The sequence below is a fragment of the Notamacropus eugenii genome, chromosome 5, assembly GCF_028372415.1.
Source record: "Notamacropus eugenii isolate mMacEug1 chromosome 5, mMacEug1.pri_v2, whole genome shotgun sequence".
In the NCBI taxonomy this organism is placed as follows: Eukaryota; Metazoa; Chordata; class Mammalia; order Diprotodontia; family Macropodidae; genus Notamacropus; species Notamacropus eugenii.
In genome coordinates this window covers 225,531,621-225,553,079 of record NC_092876.1, presented here as the reverse complement: position 1 = coordinate 225,553,079, position 21,459 = coordinate 225,531,621, and the positions used below count along the sequence as shown (strand labels likewise).

Here is a 21,459-nt window from a genome sequence, read left to right as displayed (position 1 = left end):
AGTCCCACCTACCTGCAGAGGCTTTCCTCAGTGTAGTTGCAGGTCTATTTATAGCTTGCCCACAAAAGTGAACTTCAGTCCCCAAAGTCAGAGATAGAGCTATCCCTCTATTGATAAGTTTTATCAGATAAAAGCAAGGTTGAAATCATACTATTCAGGATGAACTGGTTTTGGATAGGATAGGCAAAACACTTCAAGAATCCATCTACCAGGGCCCAGAAGGTAATGGTGTATTCTGAGACTGATCCCTGACCCTATTTGAATTGAGAGATTTCTTGTTTCAATTCAAAAAGAAGTGGATAATAGAATATCAAAAAGGAAATAAAAGTTCATCTCAAAAAAGACCTGGGGAATTTGAGTTAAGATCATAATTAATATAATCTTGCAGAATTGGAAATGGTTTAGTATTATTCCGCAAGTTTTTTTTAAATTATAGATTATACTAAGCCATCTCTAGATTTTTCAGACACACTATAAACAGCATTGACCCAGGTACATTTCATTTTAAAATAATAATTACTATCATCTTTGGAGATTGTCCTTTAAAAATATGTATTTATCTCTTAAAACTTTTTTGTTATTATATAACATGTACTAAGCTCCCACAATGTGCTAGTTGATAGCCTTTTTAGAGACTGCAGAACCAAACAGTTTTTAAAATGGAAATTCTTTCAATAGTCTAGGGAAATACTATTACAAAAACAATGCACTGCTGTATTCCACTTAGACTAATTCAGAAAGGCATATAGGTGGGAAACCGCAAATAAATCAGTAAGATGAAAAGAAAAATGAATCCCTTATTCACTTAACTCTGATAATGCTGCTGTTACTCAAAATACTCTTGAAAATTCTTTTCAGAAAAGAAGTTAGTATCTGCTAACGACATAGGTGGTGAGCAGAGCATCTTTGTCTTCCTAAAGACTTAGGCCCAAAGTTCTGTTTGCATATTGTCTGATTTACAAAAATTGCATTCCTTTTCATGAGACTCTCTATTTCTTTAAGAAGGAAGATGATCTTCCACTGTAAGAGTTTACTACTTAATTAGATGCAAAGAATCAGGAAACTGAATCCATTCATTAAGGTAAGATGGAGATCAGAAAAGGAATGATGTCCTCTGCCATTCCTAATATTCTTTATAACATTTCCCCTTGATAATTACCCTACTAACCAGAAAGCTACTGGGAAAGCAATGTCATCAAATTCATTACAAATTTATTTCCCTACCACTAGTGAATCAAGTTGTTGACTACTCATATTCCTAAGACCAGTTTGTCATCACATTAGGATGTACGTATGTGCACACGTGCGCATGCACATTCACACACACACACACATACACACACACACACACACACACACAAGGAATTCTTGCTGTTGTTGTTGTCCAGCTGTGTCCAAGCCTTTATTGACCCCATCTGGGGTTTTCTTGGTAAAGAATGCTAAAATAATTTGCCATTCCTCTCTCCAGCCCATTTTACAACTGATGGCTAGGATCACATAGCTTGTAAGCGTCTGAGGCCAGATTTGAACTCAGGAAAATGGATCTTCCTTATTCTGGGCCCAATACTCTATCCACTGTGCCACCTAGCTGCCTACACAAATTAATACCCAAGCAAAATCTATTTCTATCAAGTTTGGTACCAGAATGGAGAGAGTGAATGGAAGGGACCTATATGCAGCCCAGGTCTATCGCTAATTACAGGATTTCTAATGAGTTTGCTTTGGTTCTGAGTCTCCCCTGTGGTTTTCTTTGTGGTGGAGTAGGCACAAGGTTTAGGTTCAGTCCCTGAGAAGCATGAGGTGGTTCTGGATAGTGACCCAAATCAGATGGAACTCACAAACCATTCTAGAATCCCAAGGGTCGTTGAGATTAGATAATCAACAATGGAGAGACAACAGCTGTGCACTCAAATAAAAAGGGTTTGATTACATTGCAAGCAATAAAAGAACACTTAGGACATTCTCTTGATGCTAGTAATCACTAACAGGTGTAGCTAGCAAACCAGTCCTTGGAAGTGTGTGACAAGAGTATGGAGGTGGAAAGTGTAGAATCCAGATGGATAGGGTCATAATTTTCGACATTGCGTATGGAGCTACTGAGGCAGTTTAAAGGACAGTTGATATTGAGTGATTATCATTAGCATACTGATATAATAGGGCAAGGAAAGGTAATTGTTGTGAGTTTGAGCATATGTTTGGATTTGGGGGGATGTATCCCAGCATTTGAGTACTGGGATCCCCAAGCAGTCTGTTCTAGGGTGGGTTGCTGAGAAGACTGGTTTTCCCTTTATGGTAAGCCTTGATCTGTATTTTCTTCTTAAAAAAATTTTTTTTACCCCTTCCTCTTTTAAGTCAACACTTTATGATTAGTTTTACTTAATACTTATTTTATCCTAATCTGTTCCCACTTTCTTTCCCCCTACCCCACTTTCATATTGAAAATTCTTTGGATTTACTTAAATTGTTTATTTACATTTCTTTTTATTTTGTACCACATTTAATTTATCCACCTTTTTTCTATCTTCATCTAGACTATTCTTATTTCCATTCTTTCATTCTTGGGCTATTTAACTTAAAGTTCCTTTTTTATTTTCTCTCTGTCTTTTATGAATGATAGGACTTCTCAAATATAAAAGTTGGGCCCTGTCCTCTGTTCTATTCCTATACCTATTCATCTATGAATTTTGACTCATCTTTCCCTTCATTATCTTTGCCTTTTGGTTTCCGTGTATTGTTTGTTTTCATTGGGCTAATTTGCTGCGCTTTATTCCTAGAAATAACCATTTAGTGAAGGAGACAATAAGCTAGAAGTCATTTTATAATTCCAAGTCATTGTGCATGATCCAATCCCGCCCCCTGCCCATCTTGTGACTTCTAATAAACAACTTCTAATATACAATTTCTAGAACAATGGCCCCTTTACCAATCTGGACTCTTATCTTTCTCCCTAGGTTGGAATGCAGCCTTGTAGAGCTTAAGTCATGTTGAGAGAAAATGGTTTCTCAAGGTGACCATTCCTCTCCAGGTGAAAACCATTGTGATGCCAGTCTCTGTTACTTCCATAACAATGTGTTTCCATTGTACTTCTTTTTCCCCTCCACAGAGAGATCAGCCTCTTCCTGTTCTCTTCTCTTCACTCATCTAAATGGGTATGTACCTCCAGTTCTTTTATATATCTTACCTCTCCTTTCTCCAGTTGAGTTACTTCCCAGTGTGTCAACAAAAAATTGATTTTTATGTATATAGGCAAACAAATGTTTAATATATAAAATATAAATTTTGTTCTTTTCTTTCTCTATCAGTCTCCTCAAAATCATTAGCCCATCATATCTTTTTGGACCTTGGTGATCAATTTGGTCTTTCATTTAACCCTTAATCAGATTGTTGCCTTGCCCTAGACACATGAGGAATTGATTTTGTTAGTCTTTTCTTGGTAATTGTAATTATAATCTTGTGTTTCACTGTTTTGACATGTTTGCAAGTTGAATACTCTTTTCACCTTTGGTATATTTTGAAGGACTGATTTAAATGTCTTTCTTTTGTTGAAAGTCCATATGTTTCTGTTTTAAAAAATATGTTATTTTGGGCTATATCCCTAGAATCTTTGCCTTTTGAAATGTCATACTCCAGTTTCTTCTCTGATTTCTCATTGCTATGGAATCATCCTGGGTGGCTAGAGTTGCCCTTCCTTTATTACTATTTGAGCAACAGCAAGGAGGTCTGTGTCACTGGATCCAGTAGTATTTTGAGGTAGGGGGGACAGGGGGAGAAGTAGAAGGTTTAAATTTTCTTGTAGTTTCTTATAAGATAATAATCATTTTTAAAACTTTAGCATATTTTCTGCATGATTTATCCTCTTTAATTTTTGTGTTCTCTTCAGAGTTAGTTGCCTTGGCATATATAGATTTCAAATTCTTTCATAGCTGTCTTTTGTTATTCTTCTGTCAAATTTTCTTTGACTCCCATATTTTTGAATTCCAACTCTATTCATTCTCCTTTAAAATCACTATTATATGGATAAAATTTCCATTGTATTTCTATTTTCTATTCTTTAACTTGTCTATTCTGACATTTGTCTTATTCTTTAGAAACTCTGATTTCCAATCTAGCTTCTTTTTAAAATGTGCAATTGTAAAAGTTTTTTTTAAGTGTCCTAGAGTTTTTGCTGCTCTATATTCTCTCTGAACATTCTGCAGAATTTGTTGTCTTGATTACATTTTAATGTGGGGTTTTTGGTTCACTTTCCCTTAAATATACTATTTTTTCATTGTTATGGCCTTCAAAAAATTCTTATTGATTTTCCTTCTGATTTTGAACTTCACTGTTGGTATACCTATTTAGGAGCTAGGTTTATACTCTATCTTTTTCTCCTCATGTATTTTGTTCTTTAGCCTTTTTCTATTTCCAGTTGTTTATATTGGACTTCTTTCCCTCCTTACTGTTTCACTATTTGTCCGTATATTGTGTGGTACGCAATTTTTTTTCCTTTATTGGCTCCTAGGTTTGAATGGCCTCAGTCTCTTTGAGGTGAGGTCTCTGACACCCTTACCTATATAAATTCTACTGGGAGAAAAGTAACCATATCTAAGTTTCTAGGGAAGGGGAAAGGAATTAGCATTTCTATAACCCCTACTATGTGCCAGGCACTATTCAAGCACTTTTTTTTTAAAACAAATATCTCATCTGATCCTCACAACAACACTATGAGGTCAGCACTATTATTATCCTCATTTTACAATTGAAGAAAGTGAGGCAAACAGAGTGACCTGCCCAGCTAATAAGTGTCAGAGGCTGGATATGAATTCAGGTCTTCCTAACTGAAGCACTTTATTCATTACATCTCAGGAATGGAACTCCCACTGACTGGTCTTGTACTGCTGTCTCTTAACTTCCTAAGAATTATACCTTATTTTCCATCATATTGCTATCATTGCTGTTTTCTGCCTCATATGGAGTGGAAGGGAGTTCAGATCAAGTCACCGCCAAGTAGACTATGTGGATGCCATTGAAGTCATAACTTGAAATACAAATCCAATGTGTTCTTTGTTCTGTTTTGGTCCAGTGCACAAAGAGGGAGTGGTTAGGGTGAATGGGAGCTTGGTAATTTAATTCTGCTATTATTTCTAAAGGGCTCACTTTGTCTAAAGGTGTTTCCACTTTTTCTTTAAGGCAGTTTTAATGACTGTAAATTTGGCACATTCTATTTGGTTGTGAAGGTTTAAGAGTTGTGAAAATGGCTATACCTTTTTATCAGTCTCACAACTCCATACCTTGATTTGTGAAATCAAGAGAATGAAATCATGAGAATGATTCAGAATTGAGGTAGTGCATGGAGGAGGGCACCCTTAGCCTATAGTTCAGAATAGTGACATTAAGTATGTACTAAGTCCTAAAGTTAATACCCCAAATGTTCTCCTAGGATCAGAAAGCAGTCAGAATGATAAGCAGCACAAGGTGACTAAGTCATTGTCCCAAGGCTCTCATGTAGGAGGGTGCATTTCATGTCTTTGGTAGTTCCACCTGGTGGTGCAGGAACAATATAGGATTGACTGTAAGTTTCAGAAGTCCAGAGTGGGGAAGAATCTTGGATAGCACCATTTTATGAAAGGAGGAGGAGGGAATTAGGGAACTTGTCCTCTCTTTCCATACCTGGACCAGGGGCAGCTACTTATGATGGTGACAGTACCATCACTACCGTAAACTACAGCTACCTTTCTCCATCTGTGACTGACCAGAATAAACTGTCTTAGTAACACCTGATTTGGTGGTCCTTTCCATTACAAAGAGGGAGACCCAGAATCAGTAATGACAGTGGCATACAATAGCCTAAGGCAGTTCCATGTTCTGTCTTCTCTAACCCTAAACAACTGTTCCAAGACAGCTCTAGGGGCTGGTTAACTGCCTGAGTGCTGCCTCGACTTGTGAACCATGAATTCTCATGTTGGATATTTTTGGATCAGCAATAAAGGTGGAATCTGCTGGACTCGGAATATTCTAGGGTCTGTATTTCCTCATGTCTATCCCTGGTTCTGAACTTGTCTGGTGCTGAAGATCCCAGTCACAGCTCTGGGAACTGATTACAAGCCTAGACAAAGGGAGAAATATGAATATCACAGTATTCTTCACATGAGAAAAATAATTTAGAATTGGGATAAGGGATAGAGCGTGAAATTGGACCTAGTCTTCCATGTGTGATCTTCAGAGAAGCAGTATGAATGGATGACCTCTGTCACTAGAGATGACAACAGACTTTCTTCAGAACCACTGCAACCACTGTTTAATAGGATTGGGTTTGTTTCATTTTTTATAGAGTTCCAGAGTGAACTGGCCACAGACTAAAGCCAAACTATAACCATGGCAACCTCAAGAATAAAGCAAGTTAAATATCCATCTTCTTCTCTATTCCTATCATTCAGTACCTGAAGCCACTCCATAGAGATTGTAACTTAGAGAAGCACTGTGATATTAGATGATGCCACAGTATCTTGTATGAATGATGGAGTAGAGGACAGAAAAGCCTTCTCATTCTTCCTTCCCAGAGATAATCTAAACCTGCTCTGACTCTAGAAAGACTTGGCTTTTTTTTCAACGCTCTGACCCTTTGATCAATAATCAGAATTTTTCAATGACATAGTAGATTGGCCTGATGTATTTTTACATGAAAATATTCAAAGAATGACTCAAGTACTTTGATTTTTACTACACCTCTGCTAAAACAAAGACTACTGGATTTCATTGATAAGTCCTCAAAGTCAACCTAATCAAAATGGGTTATGTTGTTGTATATCAAAGTAGTGCATTGAAGGCATATATATTAGACATCCAATCCAATATTCTAATTATTTAATTACCTTGATGGTTTTTGGAGCTCACCACTGTGAATCCTCCCTAGTCTGTCTCTGAATTTACTGCAGAGAAGCTTAGACAGGAAACAATGAAACAGTGCTTGGGCTTTCTAACTGATATTCCTTGCTCATTCTCCAGTCAGTCTATTAATTTCTATTAATACATATCTTTGATGTATATTATGAGAAACACATAATATAAAACTTACTGAACAGACCTATTACTTAATTGTAATTCCTTAAAATAAAATAGCCAAGATTTTTCCAAGCAAATCACATGGAATCCATTTCAACTCTTGAATTTATATGCACTGTGGTCAGCCTAGAATAATTTTAAATTTCCACATATAGAGAATGACATAAATTTTTTAACAGCAGAAATTGCACAGAAGCATGATTTCTTCAAAAGAATCATCCTACTAAGAATTTATTTGCAAGAATGCTTTATTGCTTAGGGTGATATTTTTTATTGACTCATAGTATTTAGAGTTGGATGGGACTTTTGACTTATTATGCAGATAAGGAAACAGAGACGCAGTGAGGTGAAGAGATTCCCCCAAAGGTCACTCAGAATCTTCAAAATGGAAGAGATCTTAGGGATTGCTTATCCAACTTGTTATCCAGAAGCCTTCCCTAATCTCCCCTATGCTAGTGTTTTCCTTCTGAAATTATATCCAATTAGTCCTATATAATCTTGTTTGCATGTGGTTTACCTTTAGAATGTAAGTTTCTTAAGAGCAGAGGTGGGGTTTTTTTTGCCTTCCTTTGTACACTAGCACTAGCAAAGTGCCTGGCATATAGTAGGTACTTAATAAATGCTTCTTGACTTGACCTGAATCTCCCCTAAAACATATCTGACAGTAATTTTCATCTAATAATTTTGAAATGGTAAAGGCAAGTCAGGTTAAAATTCTAATCTTAACATAGTATATATACTTTAATGTATGTATATAGCTCTTTCATATCTTGCACAAGAATGAGCATGTGGTCACAAATCTTGCTTGCAGTGTATTAAGCCCTGCTCCCACAGAACTTTCCAAGGCCTAATTCATATTCCCAGGTAGAAACAGCTCACAGGGTCATTCTTTGGTGTCTTAGGAGCTCTAGGATGAAGTGAAAACTCTTTTGTGTTTCCTGGAAAGGGTTCAATCATCCAAGTATGTGTTGATATGAAGGACTGAGACTAAAACTGAGGTTATTCACCTGGGGCAGCAGCTCTGCACAAATAGCTTCTCAGCTGTCATCCTGTGCCATCTTTGTCCATGGTCTAATTTTTATCTACTACAGTATAAGATCAAAATTCCAGGTAATAGAATGAGTATTACTTGAAGTTATTATGTCTCTGTCCTCAAATCCTAAAAAGGGATACACTAAAATATTAGTTCCATTTATCTCTTCATAAATAGTCTAGGTGCAAGTCTGATTTTTGTAATGTAACAGACTAGGAACATAAACTTAACTGGGAGTGATTTTTAAAAAATGAATCTTGACCACGATCTTATTTTTTTAATGGATGTTGTTGAGAATGTTAGGTCTTAAATTAGAGCTTTCAGTTTTATTTGGCAGTACTCATCCCTTCTCTTTGTCTCCATGTTGCCCTCATGTGAATCAACAGGGTATGCCAGCAAACAAAATCCCTTCAACATACAAGCAAGGCTCCATGAAACAATCCCCTGCTGACTCCTCAAAGTAGGCTCTACAAGAGGGAAAGCATGATGTGAGCACTGCATGCCCTTCTCCCAGATCCCAGGACTCTTGAATTGTTGCTATGGAATTGTGAAATAGATACATTTAAAATGAATGATATTTATAGCTCATGTTTAGGAGAGATGAGAAATTCCTGAAATCAGATGAGTTCTCTATCTATCCTGGGTAATGTGCAGGACTGAGGGAGTGAGCTTTAATTGACTAATTAAGGTTAGAGCTTACATAGTTATGGAACAATTATTGCTCAGCCAGGAACGAAGACTTTCTATTGTTTCCATGTAAGAAATCAGTTACACTTTTTTTTTTTTTTACAAGCACGATAATGCACTTCAGGGATTTCAGTGGCTGGGCATGGGATGCAAAGGCTAGATTTATACTTGTTTCCTAAAAAACTATCTCTAGGTCATGTGGCATTGCATGGGCAATTTAAAGAGACTTCTTTCTGAATCTAATTAGTTTAGCTTTTCCATTAACTACAAATGTCAATACTGCCTATGTGGTCTTGAAATGAGCCCTCTGTTCTACGCTGTATGTAATCTCTCCCTTGAGGATCTTATCCACTCTACCAATTTTAATTATCACCTCCATGCAGTTGACTTCTGAGCCTCTGTCTTTATTGCTTATCTTTTTGTCTGAACACAAATTTCTACTTGTGTTGATGCCCCAGTGTCAGTTTAAACTTAGGATTTCTACATCTAGACTCATCTCTCCCTACTCCCAACCTACTCCCTGCCTAATTCCCTTTATTCCTTTTTTTAGTCAGTGGTTCAGTTCAAATTCAACAGATAGTAAGTAAGTCCCTACTATCTGCAAAGAATGGAACACTGTGCTGAGTCAGTGTTAATAAATAATATAAGAAATAAGATAAGAAATAAATAAGATAATAATAATTATCTTATAAAAATAAATAAGCTATATTTGAAATATAAATATTTATTTATAATAAACAAAGAAGAAGTCATCTCTACCTTTAGGGAGCTCACGATCTATTCAGATCAATAAGCTAACAAGTATTTATCAAATATCTGTCATGTGTAAGGGACTATGCTAGAAATTGTAATACAAAGACAAAATTGAAATATTCCCTGCCTTCAAGAAATTTACATTCTAATTAGGAAGATATAAAATATTGCAGATATTTTAGTACATCAAGCACCTGTTTTTTCATCAATGCTGAACACTCTCTTATCACCTACCTCTAGGACTGTTGTGAAGACCAAATTAAATATTTAAATTATAAATTATATTATATTATATAATTGTATTATAAATTATATAGATGCTTATTCCCTTCTCCTTTCCTCATCCCTACTGATGTGGTTTGGCACCTCTCCGTGCATTTGGCTCCTGAGATGATATGGCTAAAAAAAACCATCACCTGATATTTCAGGTGACAAGCCTCTATGAAGTTAGCTAGAATGATCTTCAAATACAGAAAAGAGCCATTGTCCAACTTTTCCAGCTTGGTAGGACCTGCCAAAACTACCACTAGTAGGATAGATTTCAAATACCTAGAGCCATCTTCAGTGGTTCATCAGAGTAAGGATTTGGTGGAAAGTATAAAAATATCTATAATACAAATGGAACCTGATGAGTACATAAAAGAAGCTTAATCAAAATGGTAGTTTAGGATCATGGTGGTCTAATTGGGATGATGGAAAGCTTTACAAATGGTATTATGCCATGGGGTGTATAAGAGTTCTTGTACTATGCAATTGTATCATTTGCTGTTTATTTTTGACCAGTAAACCCAGTTCTAAGCTCACTATTAAGCTTAGAGCTCTGCATCCTGTGGCTTCTTCAGATTTTAAGCTGCCGCTTTTCTTCCCTTACTAGTATTTGCAAAAGCCTTCAGGTTAGCTAGGTAAGCAGCTATGAGGAAAAGGCCACAGGGTTTCATTCACCCCATCCACAGCCTGACTGGTAATATACCCACATTTTAGTTATTTAAAGGAGATTTACTATGAAATGTTATACAGGAAAATGCAATGGGAAAAGTGAGAAAAACAATCGATGAGAAAAATTCTGTTTATAGATTTCATAGGTTCTCATAGTTTAATATCCCATATGCTATTTGCTTACTCTCCCTAACTTCTCTCTTACCTAAAATTCTTTTTTCTGGGCTCAGTCGTGATAATGATTTGGTTTGAGTTCCATAGCTATGGAATTGGTGGTTAGAACTGCCCCTTTCAGTCTTCCAGAATTTACTTCCACAGTTCTAGCTACCACCTTGATTTGGTATAAGCAACTAGGCAAAAGCAGAGGATTTCTATAGTCTGACACGTGAAGCATGCTCACAGTTGGTTTTATCACATAGACCTTAGTAAAGACTACAGAGAGCCTGAAATTAGCAGTCTCCAGATAAGCAAGTGGGGCATCATGTTGTAGAGAGAAGTATACATGATTTAGAGTCAGTAGTATCCAGTGTGGATCCTGTCTTGTATATTTAGCAACTGTGTGACCCTGGGCAAAGCATATAGAATCTTTGGGTAAAGTAGACATAATAGTACCTACTTCATAGGCTTGCTGTAAGAATCAAATGAAACTTCTCCACCCTAAGTTTAAGTGGCGGGCGGCGGTGGTGGCAGTGAAGTAGCATTTTTATGGCCCTTTAAGGTTTGTAAAGTGCTTTATATATGTCACCTCATTTGAGCTTTACAACAACCTTGTAGGGTAAGTATTATTATTACCATTTTATAGATAAGACAACTAAAGTTAAGAGGTTAAGTGACTTGCTAATGATAACTAGTGAGGCAAGATTCTAATTCAGAGCTTTCTGACTCCAAAACTATGTACTCTAGCCCCAAATTCTAGACATTCTTCTCCCTCCTACACTCTGTAATACAGATAAACTGGCTTTCTCTCTGTTTCTCATGAACAATACTCTTACTTCCTATCTCAGTGCTTTGTATTAGCCACTCCACATATCTGGAATGTACTCTCTCCTTACCTTTTCCTTAGAGAGTCCTTCCGTTTCTTTAAGAAACAACTTGTGTATGAAATATTTCTTGACTGGCCCCAATTTCTAGTACCTTGCCCACAACCACCTTGCATTTAACTATTTTTATATTCATTATAATAGCATTTACACAGCATTTTTTTATCTTGCAAATTACTTTGCAAATATTGTCTCATTTTATCCTCACAAAATCCTAGGAGACAAGTGCTATTATTATCCACATTTTATAGATGAAGAAGCTGAAGTAGACAGGTTAAGAGACTTGCCCAGGATCAAACAGCTAGTTAGAGTCTGGGGCAGGATTTGAATTCAAGTCTTTCTGATCTAGGGCTAGCATTCTTTTCATGGTGTCACCTGGTTTCCTACTTTTACTCTCCATATTTCTGCTGTATCTGTTTTTATATATACTTATTTTCTTCCTCACTAGAATATAAGCTCCTTGTGATTTACTTTGGTACTTTTTTCTCTAGCACCAACATGGTGCATAGCACCTCGCAGATGTTGATCGATAGTCATCTTTTCCAGTGACGTCTTCTAACACCTCTGCTGTCTAAGTGAATGGTCCAGGTATTGTTCTCCTCTTGTTTGTCATCACGGCTTTTCACCACCAAAGTTTTAGCATGACCCCAACTCCTAAGAACCCTTCTTTCTCTGTGAAGCCTCCCCTGGCTATTTCACATCACAATGATCTTTTCACTGTCTGAGGAAAGCAGTGTGCTATAGTGGGAAAAACACTGAATTTCGGGTTAGACCCTCTGCGTTCAAATCCTAGTTCTGCTGCTTATAACTTTTTTGATGTTGTACACGTCAGTTAACCTCTCTTGGGCTGAATTTCTACATTTAAAAAATGGGTTCAGACTAGATGGTCACTAAGGTCCCTTTCATAAGCCTATGATCCTACAAACTTCTATGGCCGTATTATCTGTAATACTCACTTGGTACTTATCACATACTGTCTTATATTGTTATTCAGTTTTTTGAGTGTGTAAATCATCTCCCAGACAAGACTATAAGCTTCGAGGTGGCAGTGAAGATATTTTTATATTTCTCAAAACACTCAGCACAGTTGTGTTGAAATTATATCTTATTATGTTTCCCTCCCCAACCCCCCCACCCCACAGTATATAAGTAGCCAGTGTAAGGTAACAATAAACAGGAATGAGGAATTAAGAGTAGAAAAGAAAACATAGAAGTCGTTTGCAAAACCAAAAATAAAAACCAAACTGCTTCCTAAATTAAGGCCACATCCAGACTAAGACCTAGATTAGGAGAAGCTAGCTAGACCCCAGTAATAGCCCCACAGTCTGTAAGATTATAATGTTAATTATGTCTTCTGCACCCATTAATAGGCCTCAAGTACCTTTTGCTCATTTCTATTGAGGCACTGGGTCAGAGGGTCCTGCCTTCCAGCTCTGAAAAGTGTATAAATACTCTGAGGTGAGGTTTTACTTAGGGGTTTACTCATTGGAAGTGTTTGTTTGGCCAGATGAAACTCTGGGTAGCCACTAAGGAGACCTCAGGCTTTGAAAACTCGGATGTTGGTGCTTCTCTCTCTGATAACTACGTATATATGGTCAGACAGTTGGATCTGTCCATTGCTCTATAATGTATGTATTGCTTATTGTCAGGCAGTTGGAAGCCCTGTCTGTTGATCTTTATTTCTCTATTTGTATTCTCTCTGAAGTTCAGGGTGCTGACTTTTTCTCCTGAACTAAGTGAATGATATATATGCTTGATTAAAGTGATTACTGACCCCTCAAAAGTTGTCTTTCCTTTTAGAAAAGCAGATCTAAGAACCTGTACAGCAAGCCCTCCCATGTATGTCAGGGTGCTTGCTTTTATAAAGCTACAGATAAACTCCAGAGATATCCAATAAAACCAGAGAAATATTACATAAATTAGGGAACTCTAAGATGATACTGATATCTTTGTTATATCTAGTATAGTGACATATGAATAAGAGTGAGGGCTTCCTCCCAGAATCTGATAAGAATGGGACCCCAAAGCCCTTCCTCTTGAGTAGTCCTCTACCTAATACGGGCCTGTGCTGCTCAAGTGCTCCTAACTCCTATCCTATGTTCTGGAGCTGCCTCTATATGCCCTTTTGTCCTCCCCATTTCTTTGCTAATCTGTCTTTCTTTCTCTCCCACTCCATTCCCCTTGCTATCTGCCACTCTTTGTGCCTTATTAAAATATGATTGATGCATTACTCCCCACTTGGTGCCAGAATGATCTTTTCAGGTGAATATCCAAAGAATCAGGCTTTTTTTTAGCCTAATCCAACCAAAGACTCTTTCATGATTCTTTTCCTTAGACGTAAACAGGGCACCAGGGTAGGATTTTTTTGCAACCACACTTACCATAGGCAAGCATGGTACCATGAACCCATTGGTAGGAAGCAAGGGCAGACAAAGGGGCCCATTGCCTGCCCCCATCCCATAGAGGTCTCCCTCCATGGTTGGGTCATAATAGAACACATAGCATAGATACACACTAAATAAATGTTGATTGGCAGATTGCAAAGTTAGAAAACAGCAAGGAATGAATTTAATTTGTGCAAGTCATCAAAACACAAGGCATTAGAGTTTTGTTTTACTTTGTTTTTAGTAAAAAAAAAATTATTTAATAAAAGACCCAAGGACAAAAGGCATGGAATTCACAGAAGAAGAATAAAGAATGATATTTCAAAACAGTTACCTTCTAGAAATTGAGATCATACATCATCCTCCAGCAGCTTGTCATCATATAGGGGCTAGTCAATGAATGCCCAGAATACTGATCAATGTCTTGGCATTTGATTGCCCTGGACATTTCTGTCACAAGGCACCGACCTTATAAATTCAGAACACTTTCCTTGTGGGAGACATTGGAAAAAGAAGCTGGATATGAGTGATGCTCTAATTCTGTCTCTGTGCCAGGCCTTCTTTATTGTTATCAGGCTATAGTAATGGTAATTTTATGGGTACATGAGTACAGCCACTGTACATTGTCAATTAAAATAAGCCTTAAAAAGAAATCTAAAATATGTTGAAAATAACTTCAGTCAAAAAGTTTAATTTTTTGTGCATCCATGGCAGAGGAAAGATTCAGGAGCAGTTTCACAAGGCCTGGAGTCAGGAGATTTGAGTTCAAATGTGGCCTCAGACACTAGCTGTGCGACTCTGAACAAGTCACTCTGCCTCAGTTTCCTCAACTGTGAAATGTGGATTATAATAGCACCTATCTCTCAGAGTTGTAGAAATCAAATGAGTTAATATGTGTAAAGCGCTTAGTACAGTGTCTGGAACACTACTGGTGCAATATAAACACTTATTCCTTTCCCCTTGGCCAAAAGGATATTAATAAATTAGAGCATTGGGCTAATTATAAAAAAAAAAATTCAACAGGGATAAATATTTTTTAAAGTATCCCTAAGTTAAAAAATCAACTTCTTAAAAACACTGTTTTCATGAGTATAAAACAGAGCATGGTTTCATAGTACTGGACATCATAGGATCATAGATTAATAACCAATGGGAACCTTAGAAATTACCAAGTCCTTTTTATGGATGTTAACTTCATTTTAAAGATGAGGAAATTGATCCTAAGAAAAGATTATGTAATGTATCCAGCTCATTCAGCTGTATTTTGGTCACTCAAAGAGTTTCTTACGCAGGATTTGAACTTAAGGCTTCCTGACTCTATACCCAGGGCTATAAAACCACTAGTTTGCTGGAAAAGACAAACATCTGGGGGTTTGGATGGATTTCAGGGTCAAAATGAGTCAGCAGTGTGATATGACAGGCAAACAAAGCTAACGCTACGTTGGGCTATATTAAGACAGGCATAGCTTCCAATAATAAAGAGGTAATAGACCCTCACATAGCCTATGCCAGATCTTATCCAGAGTATTGTGCTCAGTTCTGGGCTCTATGGTTTATGATAGATGTTGATAAAATGGAGGGCAACCAGAGTAGTGAAGGGCTTTAAGTCTATGACATGTTAGGATTGGTTGAAATATCTGAGGATGTTTATTCTAGACAAGAGAAGACTCAGGGGATACATTATAGCTGTCTTCAAGTACCTGAAAGGCTGTCATGAGGAAAGATTAGTGTTTAGTTGAGCAAGAAGGCAGTACTAGAAGCAAGGGGTAAAATAATTAACGCTCCTACTACTAATAGCTGGTGTTATCTTTATGTAGCATTTTAAGGTGTACAAAGTTTTTTTTTATATATATGTTATTTCTTTTATTTTTCATAACAACTCTGTAAGGTAGGTTCTATTATTTTATGGATGAAGAAAGAGAGAGAGGCTGAATGACTTGATAAGGGTCACAGAGTTAAGCAAGTTCAAGTCCAGAATAAGATTTGAACTCTGATCTTCCTGAGTTCAAGTCCAGCATTCTATCTACTGTGTCATCCAGCTGCCTGGAAGCTCTTTTTTTCCTTTTGTTAAAAGTTGCAAAGAGGCAAATTTAGGCTCAATTTCTAGGGGAAAAAAAAACCCTTCCTAACAATTACACCCCCTCAAAAACTAGAATAGGTTGCTTTTCATAGGGTTGGGTCTCTCCTTGGGTCACTACTTTTCATTTATGTTATAGTCAGGATTCCCTTAGATAGACTAGACCCCACAAGATTCAGTGCAACTCTCAGATTCTTTGAGTCTGTGATTTACAAAGGGAAAGAATAAAGAAACATGGAGGCAGTACTGCTTCCGGCATACTTAAATTCCTGGTTTATCATACATATTCATCTTTTTATAAATATATGTGGTATTTTAATGAAAATTCAATTGTTATATTGGTTAGCTACCCTATAGCCATAGCTTTATGGTCTATATGTGCAAGAAATTGTGTTTGTCCTTCATTCTAAAAGAGGACCATGACAGCAAGATGATGACATGACTTGCAGTTGACTTTGATTTGAGGGAGGGAGGGCTGTGCAGGGTCACCAATCTCATTTTCTTCTCCTCAATCATCTGGGTCCAGTGGCCTGGTATTCATCAGAATGACTGGAGATGGCCCAGGATGAAATGTGAGACCCTGGCCCTGCTAAGTCTAACTACATTCTCACTTTGAGAGAGATGCACTAGCACTTGGACCTTGTTATCTGGGTTTAAGTCTGGGCTCTGATAGTTTGGGGCTCTATGAAATAATTCTCATTACCATCTCTCTAAGCTTTACAGGAAAAGGAAATGCTTTGCTAATTGTTATGTGATAAATTAATATGAGCTATTATATCAGCCAAAAAAGCATTTATTAAATGCCCACTATATGAGTGGAATTGGGCTAAGGAGATACAATATTATATTTTTATATTATATTTTTTCACTGTTTTGTGATAGAAAGAAAAGAAAAAAATGGGGCCTCTACATTCAAGAAGCTTACATTCTAATGAGAAAATTAATATGCAAAAACTATATACGTACATACATAATACACATTCACATATATACACATATACACATCTGTATATATGCATGTGTATAATGTGCGGAGATATATATCTATAGAGATATGCAAGTATATATACATACACATACCCATACATACACATACATATGTTTGTGTGAGTGTATGACAGTATAAATGGAAAGTAATCTCAAAGGGAAGTTGGGAAGACATTGGTTGAGGGACAGAAAGAATGAACCAGGGAAGGGCCTATTGCCTAGGTGGGATTTGAGCAAATTCTTAAGAGAAGCTGTTTTAAATAATACAAGCTTAGAAGGAGTGGTCAGATATCTTTAAGAGCAGGTAAAGTAAGTGGTAGTTCAAGTAGGATGAGGAACCATGTAGGGGAGAGGGAGGGAGGGACATCCTAGCTCTCTGATTCTTGAAAATCCAAAATTAGATAGTCATCCTTTATTGCCAGCTAAATGGAGGAATCCATTGGCATGAAAAAAAAATCCAAAAAAGTAGTTTTATATCTCCTTATTGTAAGAAAGTGACCCTGAGCGTTCAAAAGCTAAGCCAATGAAGTCCAAGCTATGACAGGTGTCAACCAGCCTAATAACCTTCAAGGATGGGCCTCATTAGAGATTGTGTCCTCTGTCTGAGGATCAAGTAAGCATTTGTCAAGTCTCTGCTATATATTTCTGAATGTACGCATCCTAATGTCTTCTAGAGAAAAAAATAAATTATATATATTATATTATATTGATAACTACCATTCCTACCTTTTAGTGAACTAGTTTCAAATAAAATACAGATTGTCCTGAGAACCAGAGACATTGGATGAAGTTTTAGAAAGGAAAGCTTCAGCCAAATATGAAGAATTTTGTAACAAATAAAGCTGTCCTGAAATGGGATGAGGTGGTTCATGTGTTAACAAAGTGGGGACCAGAGGACTACTCATGTCCCTTCCAACTTTTAGAACACAGGAGTCTATGTAAGTGTTCTTTTCACAATCATTCCAATCAATTATGACTTTGAAAACACTATATACCTTGAATAGAATATTTTAGCTGCTAAGACCAGAACCAAGTGTTTAAAGAGGTTTTTAAAAAGCATGTTCATTAGCATTACATGAATTAAATGTCTGCAGAAACATGACACTGACTAAAAGGAGTCCTCCCCTCTCCCTGACTTCCCTAACAGTTTAGAGAATTTTTTGCTCTCCTGTCTAAAACCACTAAAAATAAGAGATGCTAAATTCTAGATACTTCAAGATCTCATATAACTTAATACTTTCAAATGTGGGACCTTTGCCCCCCTACACAAGCTAGTCTTAGTAAAAGGAATATCTGGGAGTTAAGATTTCAATTCTTTTCTTGATTATCACATGGGCTGTGACCTTGGGCAAATTACTTGACCTCTGATGCTCCTGTTTTCCCCTCTAGAAAATGGGGATGATAATATCTATCCCTGTTTACATTATAATAATCAGCTTAAAAGGCAAAAAATGCAAAACTTTGAAAATAAAAGTTCCACATAAATATTATTTAACATTAATAGAAACTAGAACATCATTATCAACAACAAAATGCATTGTCTTTCTTTTATATCTTTCCTGATGAGACAAAGGAAACTCAAAGCTCTGCAAGGTATATTTTTACCCATCCTCTCGCTTAGTAATTACTTAGGTTGGGCCCCAAAGTGATGCAGGAAAGACAAAAACAAAGGACTTCTATGTTCCTCTCTTTATCAGAAACCAAGGACGACATTGGAAAAGTTCTCCCTAAATTCAATGGTTTTACAAGCCTTTAAAAGTTCTAGGCAGATATCCAGTTAAGTGAATAATAAACATGGGAAAGCAAATATATTTTTTAAAGCTTCCTGTGTCAACCTATTTATTCAAGAAAGGAATGCATTGTAAACTTTCCTTCTTGAACAATATTTCAAGGAACTATCTTCATTAATGAGAATGTTCTCTCTACCAAAACAGAATACAACTCTTCTTAGTGCCTTAGTGGATACTTTACGAATTGCTATGGCTAACCCTATAGTGATTCACTTCTCTGAACTTTGTTGGGCTGGTTTTCGGAAGACAACTAGGCGACATGTCTCTCAGACCATACTCAAAGGCTTTCCAATTTGATGGGAACTGACAGGGGTCTGCTCCCCTAGCCTTCAAGAACCTCTATCTCATCTCTCTGCCGTGATGTGATGAGGCAATAGAGTAGAATTTAGGACGTGATTTAATTCATATCTGTTTTAAAATAGGATATGCCTCCATCTATAATATAGTTTCAAAGAGTCTTTTTCCCCTGTGTTTGCAAAAAGTTAACAATGCTGCTGCTGTTAAAATTACCTACCTTCTGTCACCCAACTGTGTTATTTCTCTGTCATTAATAATTAGTCATAGATGTATTATTCATTCTTGTACACTCCTAAAATGAGGTATCACGAATATGCTTAGATCCTTAGCAACAGAATGTTGGGTATTCTATGTAACTAAGATGTATGCATCACCTATTTCACAAACAGATCTGTTGTCAGGGTGGCCTAACAAGAATGTATTTTAAGACAGAAACAGACTCAGTATATTTCCTATTTCTATCTCTTTCAAACTCATCTAGAGGAAATTCCAAACACTGGCAACTTACTAACAGCCTCAATATTTCTTCTGATACATCTCCTCTTAGCCTTGAGAGCTTCAGGATCAGCTTAGGAGTTGGGAGATTGTGCCCAAGGATATTGGGCAGCACAGGAAGCATAGCCACCTTGCACCAACAGCCTGGTGTACACTGGGTCAGCCATAGAGTAAGTTTTGTAGCTGCTGCCTCCAAGGAATGTCAGGGTTTTATTCAGGTAGAATCTCAATAACCCAGAATTCCAAAAATGAGTAACTTTTGAAAAAAAAACAATAGAACTAGCAGGAAATCCCTTTATGGCTTTTGGGTAGGGCATTAGAATGCACTACATAAAGGATTAACCATTTTTGTGTCATGGACCTCCTTGGCAATCTGGTAAAGTCTATGGACTCCTCAGAATAATGTTTATAAATGCATAAAATATAGAGGAGAACAAAGTAAAGTAATTATATTGAAAAATTGTTATCAAACATAATTTTTAAAAATTCATGGACCCCAGTTTAAGAATCATTGCTTTATAGAGTATAAGTGTATGTTTGGGGGGCGGGGAGGGGAGTCTTCATGTATACACACACACACACACACACACACACACACACACACACACCTACTAGTTAAAAATATTTTGCCGTAGGCATGATATTAATGCAATTTGCAACACATTTAGCCTAAACCAAGTGCAACCCCCCGGCAAAAAAAACCAACCAAACAAACATGAATATGCACAGATATTTCATTGTAGCATCCAAAACTAGGAGACAGGCATAATTAGAAGCAGTGATCTCCCTGACCAATTGCAACAGAAAGTGTTTCAGGTTCACTGAAATACAGCATGGAGCACTACTTCTGTTTGAGATTATATGTTTCTATATGTGCTACATAAGTAGAAAATTTCAAGATTGGAGCAGTCATTTTATGGTGTCATGGAAATAGCACTATCATTAGAATCTTAAGATGAGTTCAAATACCTGCTCTGTCATTTATTAGCTGTGTAACCCTGGTAAATAACTTCTCTGGTCCTCTATCTCTTCATCTGTAAAATGAGATAGTTGGACTAGGTGACTTCCCATGTCCCTTCCAGTTCTAAATTGATGATCCTGTAATTGCCCTCTCTGTCCTTTAAATGAATTTCTTCTGATCCTAATATTAATTGAATTAATGTTTTACTGAAATAGCTAACGTTTCATTTATAGCATCACAGTTACACAGTGAAACTTAAGGAGCTGGTTTATTATGAACATCAAAATTTTTTGGCAACATTCACTTTACCCAACACTTCCTCAAATCTGCCAACTTGCTTTGTTAGAAAATACTGGATAGAATCTATAGCTTTTCAGGATTTTTTTTAACATTAGATTTTTTTCCCCTTTAAGCACCCTGGTCCAGCAGTTAATGGCAATCATGTATAAATGGGAGCAAATCAAGTTTCATTACAATTAGCTCATTCCATATTGCTTATCTCAGATCCTTGATTTTCCTTGTCCATTTTTAAGAGAACACCTTCAGTTGCAGTATTGTTTTCAAAGTTGATTATCTCTATCAAAATCACCTCCAAACAAATGGAACCATTTTCCTTTTTTTGTTTTCCATATCACTGGCAACATAACCGGTTATCAATAGCCAGGATAATTTAAGAAAGACATCCACTTTTCCTTTATCTTCAAGCTGCTTTTGTGTTTGCCTTCAAAGAGTTTACAATCCACTGGGGAAAATAAATTTGTTCTTTAGTTGTTTTGCAGTAGTGCCCAACTCTTGGTGACCCCATTTGGAGTTTTCTTGGCAAAGAAACTGGAGTGGTTTGCTATTTCCTTCTCTAGCTCATTTTATAGATGAAGAAACTGAGGCAAACAGAGTTAAGTAACTTGCCCAGGGTCACACAGCTAGTCAGTGTCTGAGGTTGGATTTGAACCTGGGAAGATGAATCTTCCTGACTCCAGT

The 21,459-nt window shown here is 36.8% G+C and overlaps 1 protein-coding gene across 7 annotated transcripts in view; it reads left to right on the top strand.

The window, feature by feature from the left end:
* Positions 1-2,276: 2,276 nt before the first annotated feature.
* SLC38A11 (solute carrier family 38 member 11) overlaps positions 2,277-21,459 on the top strand; it is a 148,559-nt gene continuing 129,376 nt past the window's right edge. For 4 of the 7 annotated variants that reach the window (XM_072612186.1, XM_072612182.1, XM_072612184.1 and 1 more), the window contains exons 1-2: positions 3,104-3,149; positions 11,982-12,078. Coding sequence is in view for 2 of the 7 variants with exons in the window: in XM_072612181.1 (XP_072468282.1) it covers positions 2,995-3,149 (155 nt within the window). In the remaining 5 variants the exon portion in view is untranslated. Of the gene's footprint in view, positions 2,293-2,785; positions 3,150-11,981; positions 12,079-21,459 lie in introns of those variants that run through there. The other 3 variants (XM_072612181.1, XM_072612179.1, XM_072612183.1) reach the window with 2 other exon arrangements.